Source organism: Melopsittacus undulatus, chromosome 5 (genome assembly GCF_012275295.1).
Source record: "Melopsittacus undulatus isolate bMelUnd1 chromosome 5, bMelUnd1.mat.Z, whole genome shotgun sequence".
NCBI classification, from domain to species: Eukaryota; Metazoa; Chordata; class Aves; order Psittaciformes; family Psittaculidae; genus Melopsittacus; species Melopsittacus undulatus.
The window spans coordinates 16,183,203-16,202,457 of NC_047531.1; the positions used below are offsets into that span (position 1 = coordinate 16,183,203).

General features: G+C 36.5%; 1 protein-coding gene across 1 annotated transcript in view; it reads right to left on the minus strand.

Annotated features, from left to right (window-relative positions):
* The window catches only part of TFEC (transcription factor EC), an 89,358-nt gene extending 70,816 nt beyond the window's left edge, over positions 1-18,542 (minus strand). Inside the window, exon 1 of the mRNA XM_013128291.3 lies at positions 18,342-18,542. Within this exon, the coding sequence (XP_012983745.2) occupies positions 18,342-18,542 (201 nt within the window). The remainder of the gene's footprint in view (positions 1-18,341) is intronic.
* Positions 18,543-19,255: the final 713 nt, after the last annotated feature.

Consider the following 19,255-nt stretch of genomic DNA (forward strand, 5'->3'; position numbering starts at 1 on the left):
GTGCAAACAGCAACAAAATTGCTTGATAAATTTCTTAACTGTATGTAAATTATATTGCCCTGGTGGACTTCAGCCTGAGTAACTGAACCTTGTATGAATTGATCATCATTAGTCTAAAATCACCTGGTTTTCCAAACTGGAAACAAATTAAATATCTTCTCAGTAATAAAATAAATAAGATATATTAAGGATTATATCAACCTTCTTCTTAAATTCATTTAAACTACTGCTGTCCAAAGTTAGCTGTCTGCTAAATACAGTGAGGATATTACATGATTCTGAATCTAGTCACATTAATGCATCTCTTTCCTTTCAGTAACGCAATTCAGAAATTGAGCTTTTCCCCAGGCAAGTGTGTCTTATTTTTAGATCCTCTCCCTTAGCTAATTGGTAGTTTATTTTATTTAACAGTGGCAAAAGCCTACTATTCTGCTTTTAATTTATTGCCACTGATTAGGAACTTTGCCTGAATAATATTTACAGGAACGATTATTACCATTATTATTGTTATTGCTATGTATTTTCCATGAACTTTCTGCATTGCACAGGACTCCGATGAAGTAGATGAGGCAATTCAAGTATTCAGAGGAAAAGGATGTCTATTTTCATATGTGGAACACTGTAAGCATCGCAACTAAATACAAAACCTGGTTTGAAACAACACACCAGACAAAAGCACTGATTTGTTACACTACGTTAACAACCTGCAGTACAAAAATAGACATAGACTATCAGCCTCAAAATGGATGTGAGCTGAAGAAATATGGTAAATAAAATGTAGAACTTAGAATCATAGAATAGTTAGGGTTGGAAAGGACCTTAAGATCATCTAGTTCCAATCCCCCTGCCATGGGCAGGGACACGTCACATTAAACCATATCACCCAAGGCTTCATCCAACCTGGCACTTAGAATCATAGAATCATAGACTAATTATCTCATGACAATGCTACATATACACAATATAATTTGAATGTTTTATGTTAACAAACTAGTCCATGAATAGTGAAATTGATACAGTGCTGTTTCCTATGGATTCCTATTGTGTTTCCCTTCAAACTTTCTTTCACAGAATTCTCAGTTACCCTGTTTTGGATTCTCATGGTCACTGCACTGCATCTTCCAAGGGCTGGTCACATCTGCTGCCTGGGAAGGGAGCTTGCAGCACACTAATTCCTGAGCCAGAGCCCCATGTAAGCTCAAGAGCCCACATACACCAGCTGCCTTTGCTCATGACTGCAGAGCCGTTAAGAACTTTCCTGCTCTCTGCTACGATTTATGCCTTTTTTCCCTACCTGTGAATTTCCATGTCATCTCAAGGCATGTCTGTTGAAGTTGGCCTGCAAGTTCAAAAGCTACTGAGGTGGAAGGAAGGAAAGGTGGATGATGAGCAAACAGATGGAAACTGTCATCAAAAATTAGCACATTTCTTCAGGAATCTATGCTGAAAATGATCAGATATTGATGACTTGGGAAAGTGATGGATGACACTTTGAAACTCAGCCTCCCCATAAACTACTTTACTATAAGGCATATTCAAAAGTTTCTTATTTATTTAATAAAACACAACCTGAAGAACCACCACAGACTTTATCTCCATGGGAGAGAACAGAAGAAATACACTATAATATAATATACTTCCTTACAAAAAATGAAAATCAAACATAGTTATTGAATCTAATTTGATAGAAATATCAGATGTATTTTACTCAAAATACAAAACTCACAACTGTCTTCAGAGAAGTTACAAAGTCACCATGGTATTCTTTGAATCCCAGAAAAGCTACAAGACCACATTTTTGCAATGATATGAAGATGAGATAATACAGAAGTAATAATAATTTTTAAGCAAATATTATTATTTTGAAAAAACACTGCATTTTTTCATAATGTGAAAAATTATTGTGAAACAACTCCCAAATGTTAATGTTAACTGAAAGGTAAGAATTGATATGATTGAGAAATTATTTCAGTGGTTTTAATATGTGGTAAATAGCAGTCAGAAAATTTAGAAAAGATTTTAGGCAAGGTCATGTATAGGAATAAAAAACTGTTGCAGTAAAAGACTGACATTAAAAATAATGGAGAAAAGGAAAAAACCTTGAAAATCAGGTATGAATCACTCTACACTAAAATGAAATTCAAGTTGATGAAGAGAAGATCAAATCCTTCTATGAAGTTTCAGAAGTATTAGGATGTGTTAAAATATACTGTCAGTGTCTTTTATGATCTAGCTGCTGACTGATATCTAATATTAGGAATTATACTAACTTGCTTACTGAAACACATTGAATTGAAGATGTATATTATACCTGTTGAAGTCTTGAAGGGAACCATATATTTCTTCACTGGGGAGAATTCTCTTTTCAGTGAGTATTTCAGAAATACTTTCTGAAAGAACTAACATGCACGATGAACTTGCAGAAAAGCTGCAAAGAAAGCCAGTGAACTGAACAGCTGCATACAGCCAACAATGGTAGAAAGGAAATTGCATAAGAGACTAATACTATATTTAAAGGAAAGTCATAGAATTAAGGAGAAAATCCACTTTCATCTTCCAACTGTGAGAAAAATGTAGAAAAAAAATTGGTAGTGTAGTTCAGGTTTGCTACATGAATATTGTTGACACATGAGAGAGATCTAGGTATTGTTGAATGAAAAAAATTATATATTTGCCTGTTTGCTGCATACTGTGGCATTCATCAATTAATTGATGTCATGGGGACTACATTTCTAAGTCATTTAGGCCTTTTTGAGAATCTTATTTTAATGTGCCTCATCTAAGCATCTGATCTAGACATATCTGATACAGCTTAATTTTTAATATCTACCTTCTGCAACAATAACCAGTGTGTCAATTCTAGCAACTAGCTTTCTTGTTTTAAATGAAAGTGTGAATGTGGTGAATTCTGTATTGCAATACATTAACAGCCATCATATGCTCTTTGTTTGACTACCAGATGCTATGTGTGAAGGAATCATTTTTTTTCTGTAATGAAACTTGCTGATCCATTAAGAATAGCCAGATTAGACTCTTAGGTAACACACATTGACTCCTCATATGCATATTTACTGTGCCTTACACAATAGAGTGATGATGGGCTACCCCTCACAGCTTTTGAATTTTCTATACATTTTCATACATTCACACATACAAGACAAATTAGGCAGATATATGTATACAAGGAGGGGGATGATATACATATATTTAATAAGTTATTCAAAATAATATGGAGGAAAAATGTTGGGCAAGAACCTACCTCTTCAAGTAGAATCTCTTTTTATTCTTTTGCCATTTTTGAGAATAAATTCCAGTTAAGACTCATTTCTTTCAAATCCATGTTCCACAGAGAAGTGTTTTAGTATTGTTTTTTGAATCAATGGGCATAATGCAGAGAAAGAGGTTTCTATCTGGAGAGGGTCAGCACATTTTTAGAAGTAATACTGCTGTTATTACAAGAGTGGCTGATTAACTGTAGTGCAGCAGTGAGGGAATCACTTCTGATATGCCATCAGCATTTATTTCAGTAGATAGTGTGCTTAAAATAGGCCTGTACACATGGAGTCTGCTCTTGGTATAAAGATTTCAAATAAGAGTATAAGGCATTTTTGTAGATTTGTTTGGGTTTTTTTTTTCTATGTGTTCAATTTTCTTAACATAGACATGGGGCTTTAAAGAGCTAGATTCTCCTTAAATTTTATTACCTATGAACCAAAATAATAACTTCGATGGCATGCTTTTTTAATAATGATTTAAATACAAATCAGCAGAATGATCAGCACAAGTCTCTTGGAAGTATCACTGTCTGGAATGGTTTCAAAATGTTTTCAGAGTTTTGTTGGTTTTTTTTTTTAACAGAATGATTCTTCTTGTAAGCCTAAAAATGCTGCTTTCGTATACCAAAAGTAAAACTCAATAAAGTAAAATTGTTTTCAGTGGGCTTTGGAATTAGTCCCAGATCTTTCAGTTCACAGATGACAATCCTTAGCCAGTCTGTAGGGAAGCCACAATTGTTTTATTGCAAAGTTTTTTATATTCTGAATACTGCAGATAATTACAACACAGCATCTAACATGAAATACTTTGTATTAGATATTGGAAGACATCAAATTTACCAGTTCATCTTGTCCTATCAATGGACAGCACGCAAAGAAGCAAGAAGAATGGCTCAGTGGTTACCTGCTACACAAAGACTTCCAAGAGCCTGGTGCAATTTCCTCCCTGAACATGGATCCCTGGATAATTTTGAGCATTCATCACAAGTGACATTCATCTCTAAGCTATAATATTATAGTTCAGGTTAAGAAAAAGTTTGTCTTTTGGACAATAGCGAGAAAGGGCCTCCAGGAAGTGAATCATTATATAAAGGCAGGATTTTATTTTTTTTTTCTAGCCCTGTGGAGGTGCCTATCTAATCATTCATCAAAGAAGGAGACTTGGACAACTAACTTTAATTAAGCACAGATTACTTAGATGACTATAAAGCTGGATCTATTTAGGTATTTGTGGAAGCTAAGCCTTACGCTGTGAGGAGTTGAATTTGTGTCTCCACATCTTAAATTTTTACCTGTAAAATGTGCCAGCTTCCTCATTGTGAGACTGTGGGAGCTGAAACTTAAAAATCCATATGATGTCCAAATATCAGTGGGGGCCAAAAAATTGCTTATTATACATAGATAGAAAAAGATGCTGGAGCAATGAACCCCAACCCCCAAAAGGTATGAACTGAATCCTTGTATTCTAATATTGTTGGTATTTTCACTAACAAAAGGAAAGATCTAGGGACAAGACTAAGTTTAGTTTGAATAAACTGGATGACAAATTAAGCACTCTGCATGAAATATCTTTAACTATTAATATTACCACCTAATCCACAAAATCCATATTTTCAGTAATGGATGACATTGCTTATTTGTATTCAGTCCCACTGAATTTTACAAGGCAAAATTGTGTCTAAGTCAATTGGAGTTTGTTGTAGTAACATTCAAATGTTTTTCATTCTCTATGTGCTAGATGCCACAGCTTATCTTGACATCCAATGTAATCATTTTTTAACTATTCATGTCCTTTGGCCTGTAACTGTGATCTGCCTCTTTTGATATTAAAAAGGCAGAACACAATGCAATTATTTCTGGTTTAGATATGAAGAAAATGTGGAGTCCATTCTTTAGAAATGCATCCATGATTTGTAACAGAACTAATGAAAGATACGAGCTTATATTTATCATGTGGTTCCAATCCAGTTTTAGTTTCATAATCTTTTCTCAAAAGAAAATTCTTTAAAAAAAAAAACCCAAACAAACCACCAAAAACTAAAAAACAACATATCTTCTTTTTTACTTTAGAAAGCAATTGAGATCTGTTCTTTGTTTTTCATAAGAAGTTAGTTGTTACTGTAGTTGTATTATTGCACCTCACAAAGTTACTAAGACCCCATGTTTAGTCCAACCTCACAAAGTATTTCAATGCAACAAACTGTGCAGTTAATTAAAACTAAAGTAAAATAAAACCTGAAAAATATGTATAAATAGACAAAGCTTTGATTATCTGTACGTTGGTCTGAAATCATAGTGCACAGAACAAGTGTTTAGAATTAAATATCTCACTTTGAAACCTGAGTTCTCGCTGATCTCTGAATCTTTGCTACCACTGCTGTTTATACATTTTGGCCAAATGAGTTGTTTGGACTATCTGCAAAATTCGTGTGCTGGACAACAATTTCAATAGAAAAAAAAAATAGCAACTATTATCACATTTTATCATATCTAAGGTAAACAGAATTTTGGAGATACAGTATTTCCACCAGTATCCTTTTTTGCTCTGTTACTTTCAGTGTTTTGATCTCTGCCTAATTTTTCATCTCTTTGCTTCCTTTCTATGTTTTGATCTCTTTGCTTGTTTACTCTGACTTCCAGCATTACTTCTTATCATTTTTCTTCCTCTCAGGCAGTATTATTTTATTTTGTATTTGTGATATTTCAGCAAGATGCAGTTCTTACAAATGTAGTTGTTACTACTATGTTGCTGGAATGATTCCAGTGTTTTAGTCTCTATCAAATTTGATCCCTAATCATTGACAACAGTAGTCCCAAGGGAACAATGGTGAATATGCACTATGGGTATGATTATAGCAAAAGCCTCTAATTCCCAATGAAAAAAAAAAAATCAGGATAATAGAGAAAATAATTCGTATATAAATTCTTTGCTAACCGATTTTCCAAATATTCTTTATCCAGGGGGTGAAAATTATTTCCAGAGCCACAAAGTCAATGGCTCTTTTTCTTATAATTTCTCTGACCTTTGAACAAATTGAGCATTTTTTTCTCTGAACAACTGTACAAACAAATGTACTTATTTAGGGATCTGAAATCAAACGGGTGGTCTTTGTCCTGGGTGGTCTTTGTCCTTATTTGCAGTCATAAGCAATTAATCCACCACTGTGTGCATATCTTATGAGACTTTCTGCTTTAAAATCACAGTAATTTAAAAAGTACTCAAATCCAAAACTTCATCCAAAACTGGCATGCTTTCCAGTTATCTGCAGAAGGCTAAATGGAAGATTTGAAACAGCATAGCTCCTGGGTTAATATCTTGTATGCTATATTAGCCTTGAGCAAAATTTTACAGTGCAGATACTTAACCTACAGGCAAACTGAGAGACCTGTAGCTAAAACCAGTGCTACTGGGCACCAGTATAATATTTCATTTACACCTCTTACAAAGCAATTTTTGTTAATCTTGCTGCATGAATGAAAAATCTCATCCTACAGTCTCCAATTCACTACCCTCATGAACTCATAAAAAGGTCTTTAACCACTGCTGTGATTTTCAAGTGGAAATAATAAAATGGCAAGAGTTAAAATATTAATATTCAGTTCCTGCATTGTGTCTTTTTTTGATACCAATTACAACTTGAACTTCACCTAACTCAAAAAGACTGCAGACTTCACTCAATTAGCAGTAATAGGATTAAAACATAGCTTTGGAACTGAAGATTTAAATAGGAAAAAAACCTTGGCAAATGTACACTACATGTACCAAATTAATCTCAAAATAAATATGCAGCCCTGGGTGAAATAAGTGGAATGTGGAATGCTGGAGGTGTGGGGATTATTGTGGGTGTTTTGCTTTCTTGACAACCTCTGCATGTGTCATTGCTTTGAAAACCATCTGTAGAATAACAGTGTTTTTCTTCATTTAGGTTTATGATCACTACAAAAAGTTGCTGGCATTCACAACAGGTGTTCTTCTTTAAAGTGCACCAACCATTTCTTTCTGTTACACTTTTCTCCATTACCAACTTTGTATAGTTCTTAGCTTTGTGAAATTTAAGCAGTCCTACAGATGCAAATTCTTGCATTCAAATAGCTGTCTAATGAGAAAAGATAAAGATGCCCATTTACAGGTGAAGTGTCATGGAGACCACAGCTATGGTTCTACACTACAGCTTTGTACAGCAGGCAACTGAATTTGTGGAAGAGAGTTCTTGTGTTACTTTACTTTACTCATGATGAGTTGTAAGTGGTTTGCTTTCTGTTTGCATTTGATGGGCAATAAATCACTTCATTTTCACTGCATTTCTAGTATCTGCCTCTACATTGTATGATGCAACACCCCAAACTGAAGATGCTTTTCATTTTAGGCAGTACATTTGACTTCTGGGATAAAATTGGAATGTCCTAAAGTTCCTTTCCAAATCAAAAATTGTTTGATCTCATTTACAAAAAGCTGTCTGTATTCTTTTCTCAGAGGCAAATATTAAATATTTACATTCTGGTTTACTCATCAAACACTCATATAGCAGGACCTCTGAAATATAGCTCGAGATACAGAACCATTTGTGAGTCAGGACATATGGAAGTAACACACTTAGCATTTTTTTATTTCCTTCAAACTAGTGGAGAAATCTAGCCCAAGATTTGCACATGTTTCTGTTGACAATAACCATGTGTTTCACTTCTGGAAAAAATACCAGAGAATTACTAAATGCCCTTTTTCAGAATAGTACCAGAAGATGCTACATAGATTTGGAAATGAGCATCGATGGTTGCCTATTCCAAAATCTCTCCCTAATATTATGAAAGATAAAAACTCCACAAAAGAAAAGAAAGAGTAGTACTTTCGTGGGTAACGCTGATTACTCAGAAGAGTTGTTAAAGATTCCTTTTGTATTTAAGTTCACTTATAAAAGAATTTCATGGGAGTTGGTATAGCAGCAATCTGTATGAGCAAAGACAGTGTAATCAAGATCACAACATGCCAGAAACCAAAAAGGATTTAGGAGAAACAGGATTGGCAATAAAAGGAGCTGAAACACCATGATGAAGATACAGAGAGATGCCTCAGCTCATATGGGTTATCAATTGCAGCACCCCGGAGTATTGTAGCACCCCAGAGTACCAAAAAAATGGTCTGTTCAGCTCCAAACCTCCAAAATAAGAGAAAACTGTGTGATCTCTTGAAGCAGATTGGCTTCAGCCTCTGTTGTTTTGCTGGACTGCAGGTAATCACAGATAAATCGTGACATCTTGACACTATTTCAATTGTATTTCAGTTTGATTTTAGCTACCTGTAGAGGCAATCTGGATTTTCCATTCATTTCAACCTCTTTGCCTCTCACTCCAACAAAAGAAGTTAACCTGAAATCAATTGATCTATAAATTGCAAGGATTTGGTCTGGGTTTTGTAGCAGATATTTTTAATGTCCTGTCTCTGAAAAAGTATTACTTTCCCAAGTTTTGAAGTGTTGGCCGCCACAGGTCCTAGATCTTTGCTCAGAAAATAATGTACAGAAGCTAATTAAATTGCAGTATAGCTTTAAATGAATCTAACCCTGTCTAACCCTGCTCAGAAAGTAGATAGGCCACTTAATTAAACTGGATCATCTGCCTTATGACATACATAAACATACTGAACTTGAATCATATGAAATGTTTCAAGTTTTTTCATATGTTTTCATGTGAAACATGAAACATACTTAAACATACTTTTGAGGAATGGTTGAAAATTGTTTTGAATGAATGTATAAGATTCATTACCTCATTGCAGGGCTAGTAAATGGCAGCTGAGTTAGCAAAATTCTCCTTCTTCACAATATAGCCCAGAGGTCTCTGGTATATCCAAAACAAAAACTCACTATCTTCTTTTTGGAGTTTAACTTAAAACTCCCCATTATAAGCAGAGAATCATCTAATCACCTTCTCCAATCTGTCCAGCTATAGAAATGACTAACATAAAAAAGGCTGCAGAGGTTGATCTGGACAGATTTGGAACCAATGAATCCTACCTTGGTGAGGAGGAGAAAAGGATGGGATGAACACACAACACAGAGGCTACAGCCATTAGAGATGGTTGTCATTCTTCATGAAGATTAAGGGACTTGTAGATCTGCATTCCTATATTAATCCAAACACCAGCCATTGTATAAGCTGCCAAAATATAAGCTTTGAAACTGCACTTGTGATCAGAGCTGTGAGCTAAATGGACTCCCATTTCTATGCTGGATTTTTTCTGGCTCTGCTATGTCAACTTTACATTGTAGATAATAACATTGATTGAAAAAATATTTAGAAAACCTTTGAGAAGAAAAAGAGCAATTAATGAGGGCTTTTGAAGAGGAGCAAACTGCAATGGCCAGTTTACTTGGGTATTAGAAGAATGTAACTATATTAATATTTTTCAAAATAAGAAAGCTCTTATAATAAGAGATAAGAGTCAAGCTGTCGGACAACTTGTACATCTGATTTGCTTGAGGATATCTATGCAATCTGTAGAGTAAATGAACTAAGGCTCACAGAATAATGCATGAGGACACAAGCGGTGTTTTTTACTTTTAATATATTAATGCAGTTGAAAAGGAAACAAATAATCCTGAACTTTCTAGGGAGGTAAGGGAGCCATAAACACTATGGGGACTTTGCCCCTAGCATCCAGTGATTTACATACTTTTTATAAAAGTCAAAGTTGGTTTAAACTCAGAAAAAGTAGACCAACCACTGTTAAAATGATTACTTTTTCCCTGTTATGTCTGGGTCATGTCTATACCATCAGATTCTCACTTTTATTAGCAATATAAAATTCAGACACAATTTCCAGTTAAAAAGAAGACCATTTTTGTGGGGCTTCATGAAAACTAACAGTTTCTTCCCCCGCATCCTTTTTATTTTTATTTTTTTAAAATTCAGTGACAATTCTGATATCCAAGGTGGCAAGTAAATGCACTGATAATTAAATGGTATTGCCACAGCACAGCCTTTATGCATTTGTCCTAATAAGTGTAAGATGAAACTCAACTGCTCACTTCAGCAGATGCTAATTTAAGCTGAACACCACCAGCTATTCAAGGAGAAAATTTTTGCTTTAAGTAAGATTAATTTTGCAAATGAATTGTGGGTTTCCTTCCTATAAGAAAGGCCATTGGTTATTCATTAAATCTGAATTATAGGTTTAACAAACACTTGCATAAGAATCATTAATATCATCTGTTATGTAATTGCTAATGCAGTGAATAACACTTAATATCTCCAACAGTCAGGTCTCTTCAAAATTCAATTACTATAGCCCTTGTTATAGAGACTAGCACTGCTGTTTCAAAGCTCTTTTTTCCCTAGTGACCCTTCAGCTCAACTATTTCTTGCTTGGCTGCCATTTGTCAGTTCAAGAATAGTACAACTGTCAAGTCAGGCCTACACTTCTATTGGACTCCTAACTCCCATCATGTTTTCTACCTTTTCACTGAAGTCAAGAGGAAGCAGGGCATCCTGTTATGCTTTCAATTCTGGGCCAGCATTTAAAAAAATGCTGATCTGCTTTGCAAGTCTGTGGAGCTGATTCATTTTCTCTGTTGAAGTTAACAATAAGCTGAGACTCCTTCCATTAACACTAGAAAAGCATGCCCACCCTGTAGGTAGGGACAGCAGTGTTTGCACTGTTCTCTACAATTTCAAAACCTTTGTTAATTCAGGTAGGGAACTATTAATACTCCCCAAGGATAAAAGAAAAAAAAATACATTTGCTTATCTCCTGTAAGTTGATTCTGCCCTTATTTGCACCACCCATGTTGAAATTTACACTGACTGCAATATGACTGTCGAAAGAGCAATTTTATAAGATGCTCTCAAGCTATAATTTTATTCATAAAATTTATATGTTTGGGAATGTAGGGGGCACTGAACTCCAAAGTCATAGAAGTGACAATATTGTTGTCAGTAAATTGTTTACCAACTACAAGAACACAACTATTTGGAAAATGCCAATTATGAACTGTCCAAGACCTTGTAACTTCCAGACCTCAGTGAGGATGAGCACTAGTTAGCATAGGCCAAAACAGTGACAAGAACTGTTCTAACAGGGGATGGGAGGACGGCTGCCTGGACATATCCTGGACATACTTAAGTGTACAAGTGTGGATAGACAGATCACTGTTGCGCAGGGTTCTGATCTGAGAGTACATGTGAAGAAATCAGGGCACCCTGTGATTAGAGCATGACTATTTTTCTTCTTAGACATGTCTTCCACACTTCCTGGTCTCCTTCATACAAAGAATCACAATGCACTTTAGGCTGAACCATCCTAACAGTAGACAGCTTCTAGTCCTTAAAGAATTGTTAACTGTGATTCTAATTTTGAGTCAAAAATCAAATTTTGACCCAGCATTAATGCTTTCTTCATCTGATGAAGGTGATAGACCTGCTGAACTTACTCAGTAGCAGCGACATCAGTGATTTCCACGCTACGGGAGTTATTGCACAGAAGTAGGTCAACAGCTGTGCTCAGATGTGAAGAGGTGTGTGCAAGAATAGACACAGCAAAAATAAAAAGGTCTAAAAAACGACAAAAATGACGAGGTATATGGGAGGAAGAATGGAGACTGTGGACTTTGCACACTGTAAGGTTAAAAAGATAAAGTCTGTGAAGTTTGAAAAGGAGAAGAAAAGAAGAGATATTATAAAAGTCTACAAAATAATGAGTGAGCCTGAGGATCCTACACAGATCTCTCTATTTATTTCTCACTTACCCATATATTTTGGTCTCTATTCTGCTCCTCCTCTTTCCAGATCTTCCAAAATGTATTTTGCTTTCCTTCCCATTTCCCTTTTCCCTCTTATTTCTGAACTCCTTCACCTCATTTCCACCTTTTCTCTACTCTATATGTTCTTTTTCATGATTTAAATACTGATACCCAATATAAGAATTTTATTGATATCACTAAATACATTACATTAAAAACCTAACATTGTAGTCCATAGAAATTAAAATCAACGTATTTCAAATGACTGCCATGAAAAAAAATCTATGTGCATGCAGCAAACACACAGACAGCTATGTTTCCAGAAGCTGCTTAAGCAAACAGTTCAGGAAGACGTAAAAAGCACAATAACAACAATTACTTGTGATAATTTGACAGAAAATTAAATTTTAACCCTCAAGCATCAGCTCACGAGCTAATTCTAAAGCAAAATACATAGAGATGGAATTCATTTGACTGTATGAGGAATTCTTTTGTGTCTGAGAAAATAAAGATGCCTACATCCAAGCTAATCATCTAGAATTTTTTTCAATCAACAGGGAAAAATAAGATACTTCAAGAGTGCAATCCATCTTCCTTGAAAGTAAACACCTATGATAAACCAGATAAATTGGATCATAAAAGGGCCTGCTTGCCCCACTGCCTACAAAAGTCCGCTATGACATCTAGTTCAGATTTAGACACTTGTTTCAGAGAGGAGGTATATCCCAAGGAAGGCATTCTGAACCAGATTGTTGAGCTATATGTACAGCTGATCTATTCTGTCTTAGGTATTCTTATATTCCTGTGTGCTGCTAATGTCATTTACACAGAAGTTGTGGTCTAAAACAAAGCCCTAATATAGTGTTACAGAGCCTACAGAGGCAGAGGAGAAATATTCCTGGATCCAAAAAGGGTCTTCTTGGATATATCATGCATATTCATGCTTTCAAATAATATATTGTTCTGGGAGTAGTAACACACTGCTGTTATGTTCTCCTTTTGTTACTGTCTTCTAATCTGTCAAATATCTATCAAATTATGTGCCGATCCACCAAAAAAAGAAATGCTTTCGGAACTGTTTGCGTTGCTGTAAAAAGTGTGGGAGTCACTGCAACCAACAGAAGACATTGGAAAAGGAACTGGAGTCAGTATTCAGACACTGGGAAAATGAAACTCCCTACATGGGAGGCAAGGCAAGACGTAGTGGAACAAATATTTTTGTCTTTCAGGATACTTTAAAGTATTCTGAAATACATGACTTCACTCTAGCAACGTCTGCACTGGACCTGTTCTGTTTTTAAATATAGAATTTGCCTGCAAAAAGGTTCTAAATAATTAAGTATTAAAATTAAGCCCAAGCAGCTTTAAAACACCTATTTCCCAAATAAATGTATAGACATTTTTGTTAGAAGCTTACCTCCAAGCTTCCTCAGTGTCCCAGGTCACTGCAATGGTATTATTCTTCCTAGCTACTCATACAGAAGATTGTATTAGGATGGAGATTTTAAACTGGTTAACAGGCAGACCATTATGCAGAGCTTTTCCCATTATATGCAGACAAGCATCACACTGCCCTCACTGCAAGCTATGGGAAAATATTTATCAAATACTTACCTTGTAGGTACCTGAAATTAGGTGAAAAGATTCTTATCCAGGGACTCCAGCTTTAGCTTTCTGCCACCGTCCCCTGCATACCTCCCTTGTGTATACTGCAGAGCCTGTTCTCAGAGTTTTGGTAGCTCTACAGCTGTTGGTAGATTTTCTGCAGGCTGCCTTTAAACTATTTTACCTTAGTTAAACAGATAGTGTTCCCCAAATTTTTCATTCTGATTTAGATCTTTTTATACTTGTGTAATTTGCTGGATTCTCTGTCTAGTCCTTACCTTCTTACTAGTTTTATACTGGATCAATAGAGATCTGAATGGACATAGCATCCAGTTATGGTCAGAACAGCCCCAAATACACAGGTAAAGCCAGTATCCCTTGTTCTAGTCAAGGACTATTTATTTATTTATTTATATAAATGTTTAGATATACAAATTTGATTAATTATTTTGAGACTGTTCTGCTCTGGCAGCTCATTTTCCAGTTCATCAACATCTCTGACTACAAAGCCCTTGACAAAATTGCGGGTTCCCAGGACAAAGAGAAGTCCAAAATGACAAGAGGAAATGGCCTCAAGTTGTACCATGGGAAGTTCAGATTGGATATGTGGAAAATTTTCTACACTGAAAGTGTTGTCAGTTTGGAAAGCACATGTTATTCTGTTCTAATGGCATTCTTCTGCACTCTTTTCCACTTCTTCAGCAAAGAAAGGACAAGCAAGCTGTTTTCAGTACTGGACAATATATATCAGAATATATTCAATATTGTTGATAATATATTTACGTAGCACTAGGCCAAGAACTAATTCTTGTGCTACTCCAAAAGACTGTGCTGCAATTGGCATTTCCAAACCCATTTTCACATTTGTCAGTTATTTAGTTTTTTAATCCAATTTTTGCATGGAAAGTTAATTTACCATGAGTACTAATCAAATACCTTGAAGAATTCTAACTATATTATATTAACAACCTTACTTCTATCAAACAAACTTGAATCAGACCAGAACAGATACAAAGTTATTTTGACAAAACACATTTTCCATAAGCTACATTATCTTCCTTTCATTCTTTGTTAAGTAAGTCCCTTATCAGCCATTCTTTTGCTACTCGCAATGAATAATCTGTTAACTTTTTTAAATGCTGCCATAACAACAGAGTTCTTCCAGTCATAACACCTTTTCACCAGGGTATATATCTTGTTTTGAATACTTGTATTATTATTTCTGGTTTTAGAAATGATAATTACTATAATACTACATTGCCCTTTTTCACCTAAAAGTTGCCAATGGTCTGTAATAAAGGTCATGCGCAATTCTGAACTTTCAAATGCACAGTCTATCACAGACAATAGAAAGGCATGCCATGTTGAAGGGAGAGACTGGAGAAGAAATATATATTAATTATGTCACTTAACCTCCACTCAAATGCACCTATTAAAGGATGAGAGAGGAAACAAGATAAGTGGAAAATTGAAATGCCAAATAATCAGTTTCTTTTAATTACTTGAAGAATAAAAGACACTTAAATTTCCACCAAAACTAAAATTTGATAAAACTCACTCCTACACAAAATAAATTTTCCTTCAAAGGGTGTCCTTAGGCATTATCTAAGCTGAACTTTAACTAAGATTCTGGAACACTCCTGAGAAAAGGACAGCAAGCAGAATGCAAACATGGAGAGCAGGAACCTGGCCTTTGCCCACTGAAGAATGGCATTTCTCACTACACATTGCCCTACACCTCATCAAGCATTTATTCAAGAGCAGAAGTCACACTTTTTAAGTTACCAATGGCACCCTATTTTACTCTGTATTTTCTCTCAAAATCTTCAATCTAGATGTTTACTAAAGCCAAAGATTCTCAGCTTATGGGGTTTACAAATACGGTAGGAGAAAATCTGGTAGCTCTTTTACTGCATCTGGCATTTCTGTAGTTTAATCTGCCTTCCTGGAGAGTATAGGTGACTGTCCTTGATCAACATAGAAATTAACCTGAATTCAGGTTTTGTGTCACAAAAAGAAGACACAGCATGAGGCCTTAGACTTTGAACTCTCTTAGGCTTTTGCTTCTGTTTTTCTAAAATACCACACTAACCCTTTCTTGCTACATTTCCAAATCCTTGATCTCAAGGTTGGTTTTCTCAACAGTATTTTACGGTAAGTCTTCACTCAAGATGGATTCCTCATTAGTGCTCACTCTGGTCAATAAAAAACTGCTTTCAGATGTTTACTATTTCACTGCCATGCAAACGTGCTGCACCTATCAACAACAGAACTTTTGTGCATGCAAAGAAAATGTGGGACTTTCAGAAAGGTCTGTCCTTACATGCTGTCAACGCCAAGTTCCCACCTTATACTTTATAACCCTTCAGAGTTTCATAATTCTTCTATTCTTCCAAACAAATCCCTTTTCTCCTTCCAGACAATCATAAAGGACAGATTGGATTCATTGTGAAGCCTCCAGTAGAAAATTTACTCAATCATAAGCCTTGCTACAGAGCAAGGACAGTCAGTGCTTAATGGTGCGCTAGCAGCCCACCATTATGGGTGAAAAGAAATCATGTCTAGAAGCCAACCTGTCTATAGGAATACAACTTAAAACAGTGCTGTGTAATTATGGATTTGGCGTGATTTCTTGTCTAAAACCTGAAACCTGCCTTTGAAAAATACCTCTGGTGACCTGATCTTCTTTGAGACCTTTTGGAGATGTGGCTTCCTGTCTGCCCTGACTTCTGCATAGGATTATTTTTCATTTTCTCTATTCTTTTTTCTCCTCCTAGTATTTCTCTCTGTAATATATGACTTTCACATCTTTTCTGTCATTACTTTCTGGGTTTTTTTCACTCCTCTTATTTAGTTTCTCACCATTTTTCCTCAGTCTTTCCAGTTCCGCCATCTCTTATTTCTTTCAACATTTCTGCCTCCTGTCCTTGCCTTGCTCTACTTTTCTTCAGGCCCCTCCTTAATTTTTCTCCACCATTTCCTACTTCTCTTTTCCTTGTGATTTCCAGCCTGCTAAGAAGTGCTATCCCCACAGGCTCTTCAGCACCATTTGATCACCTGCTAACCTCTGTAAGCCAGCTCCTCCAGCAGCTCCAACTGCCCCAGTTAACCCAGAGACTCCACAGGGGCTGAGAGGGACTTGCCTTCCGGCAGGAGTGAAAATAGGATTAGCTCTGCCTTGAAAGCTGAAGCAGAGAGGGTCAGTTTGCCAAAGTAGGGAGATAGGCAAGAAGACATGGTGCCAGTCACACACTGCCTCATTTATGTTCCCCCAATTAAAGCAGCCTGTAGGGAAAGTAGTGTGCCATTGTAGAGCACTGGTGTACTGACCACTCTGAATGCTTGTTAGTGCTCACTGTACTCAGCATTGCTTCTCACTGATTGATAGGATAATAAGTGTGTGTACAGCAGAGTGCAAATTCATTACAGCACATTAGCCAGACTGAAAGACAAATGCCCACAGGGGTAGAAAAACTGTAAGGAATAAATAAAAACTTTACTATTTTTCTTAAACTTCTTTTCCCCAGGCTACAGTGAGGAATACTGGTGGGGCAGAAGAAGGAAAGGAGATGAGAAGAGAAAGGGAGTGGCAAGAACTGGAGGGAAAGTTTGTTAGCAGTCAAGGAAAAAGCTTTAAAATATTCATTGCTGGATTCAGAGTTTGGACAGTAGCTGAACCTCTACTTCTCTTTTTATTTTCCTTCTCAGTGCTAAATGAGAAAGAAAGGGTCAGTGCATCAGATACCAAGCTAGCAAAACATTCCTGATGCAACATCTCTGAAATGGCTACCTGGCTACTCCACTCACTGAAATTAATCATTCCTGAGTTTTGAAAGTGAAAACCAAACTCTTATCACCCTTTATCAACAGCTGCCACCATGTGGTGTCTGAAATACCACAGTTACTTCCCATTTGAATAGAGAGAAATATGGTGGAGTCATCTGATCCACCCAGCGATGAGTTTTAAGCATCCATTCTTCTGATGTGCTGCAGCTCTGCACCCCTCCACACACCCCACTGAGGCCAAGGAATGAGCAGCCTCTGAGATATTGACCCTGACACTGTGGTCACTCTACCAAACCACTTCCCTATCATTTATCCTTGGAGCTGTGACACTAGGCCAAAGTCCAGGACTGCCCCAGGCTGTCAAGAGCCCTGCAGGCAAAAAGTGTGTTCCCAAATGGCTAATGCTAGAACCACATCTGCTGGATGCAGATTTACCAGGAAGCAGCATCCTCTCTCCCCATGTCCTGAGAAGCGGCCTACGCTACCATAGAATGAGGGAGCAAACATGTTGCTCCTGGGTCCTGTTTCTGCTCCCTCCCAATTCACTGGACCTCAGCCTGTCTGCTGCCTGGAAATACAGCATGAGGTGGAAAGAAAACTCCAGAGACATTCCATTATCCAAAGGGTAGATGGAATGTAAGTTGTCTGCCCTAGATCATTAGACTTGATCTTAAGATTAAAGACTCAAGGAGCATTTTTTGAGGCAGCATGAGGACAAGACCTGGTTAGTTAATACCCCAGCATTTGCTTGCTTGAGCCCTACATATTTTTTAGATATTTTAGATGTTGATTCCATCAGCTTCACCCCTCACCTCCCTCCTGGATTTCATTTACATGCACTTTGAAATGAGCTAATTATGTTACAATTAAGAATACCATTCTGCAGATAGCACAGCATTCAGAAATCTGCTTTGTAAATATCTGTTGGTAATACAGGTACCTCTGAGATTGCTGGAGCTTTGTCTGATGAAAAGTGTGTTCCCATCGGAAAAAATCCATTGAACCCAGGATACTGTGAAACTGGCATATGACACTGTGAATAATGTGCATGGGCTTCTTCTTGAGGGTGCTTCTCTGTCCACTTTTGATCCTGTAGCTTTCCTCTGAGCTGAAACTGTAGTCCAGTCAGTGCCTGCAGCATTGCTTTATTTCTTCCCTTTCCACTATTAGCAGAGCTGAAAAAGTCACTATAAAACACACACACAAAATAGAAGCAGCAATTTAATTTCTTGCACAATGTACCTTTACTACTGAAAAAAAAATAAAAATCCTTATATATAAACCCAAATTAATGTTATGGTTCCAGGGCACCCATAAGGACACAATCCCTAACATACTGCTGGAAAAAAAAAAAAAGGATGAAAAGAAACAGTTGGCATTCAGTTAACAATCATGTTTGGAGGTTTGCGACTGACTTTGTTATTCCAAGGGAAGCCAGGTACCAGTCTCTTGGGATTAGGTACAAAGGCGAGAAAAAAGTGGACATGTATGAATCTCAAAGGTTACTGCTGGGTTAATAAAACAGTCTGTTTTCTGTTCACCCACTCGTCCTCTCAGTGTGCAAGTACATTAAAATATGTCAAAAGGAAAACCATTTTCTGGGGAAAAATAATTCAGCTGAAAGTCAAAATTTCCAGCTGGTGTATTGCCTTGGTGTGTGCAAGTGCACTAACAAAGTGACCCACACATCTCACCGGATGAAAGTTGGTATCCTCATTAAAGTAGAAACAAACACTTGAAAATAGGAACAACTGCCAGTTAAAAAAAAAAGAAAAGGAACCACAGCTGATATCAGAAGCCTTCATTTTTCCACATTCTGTTTCCTATTTGCTCTATAGCAAATACAATATATAT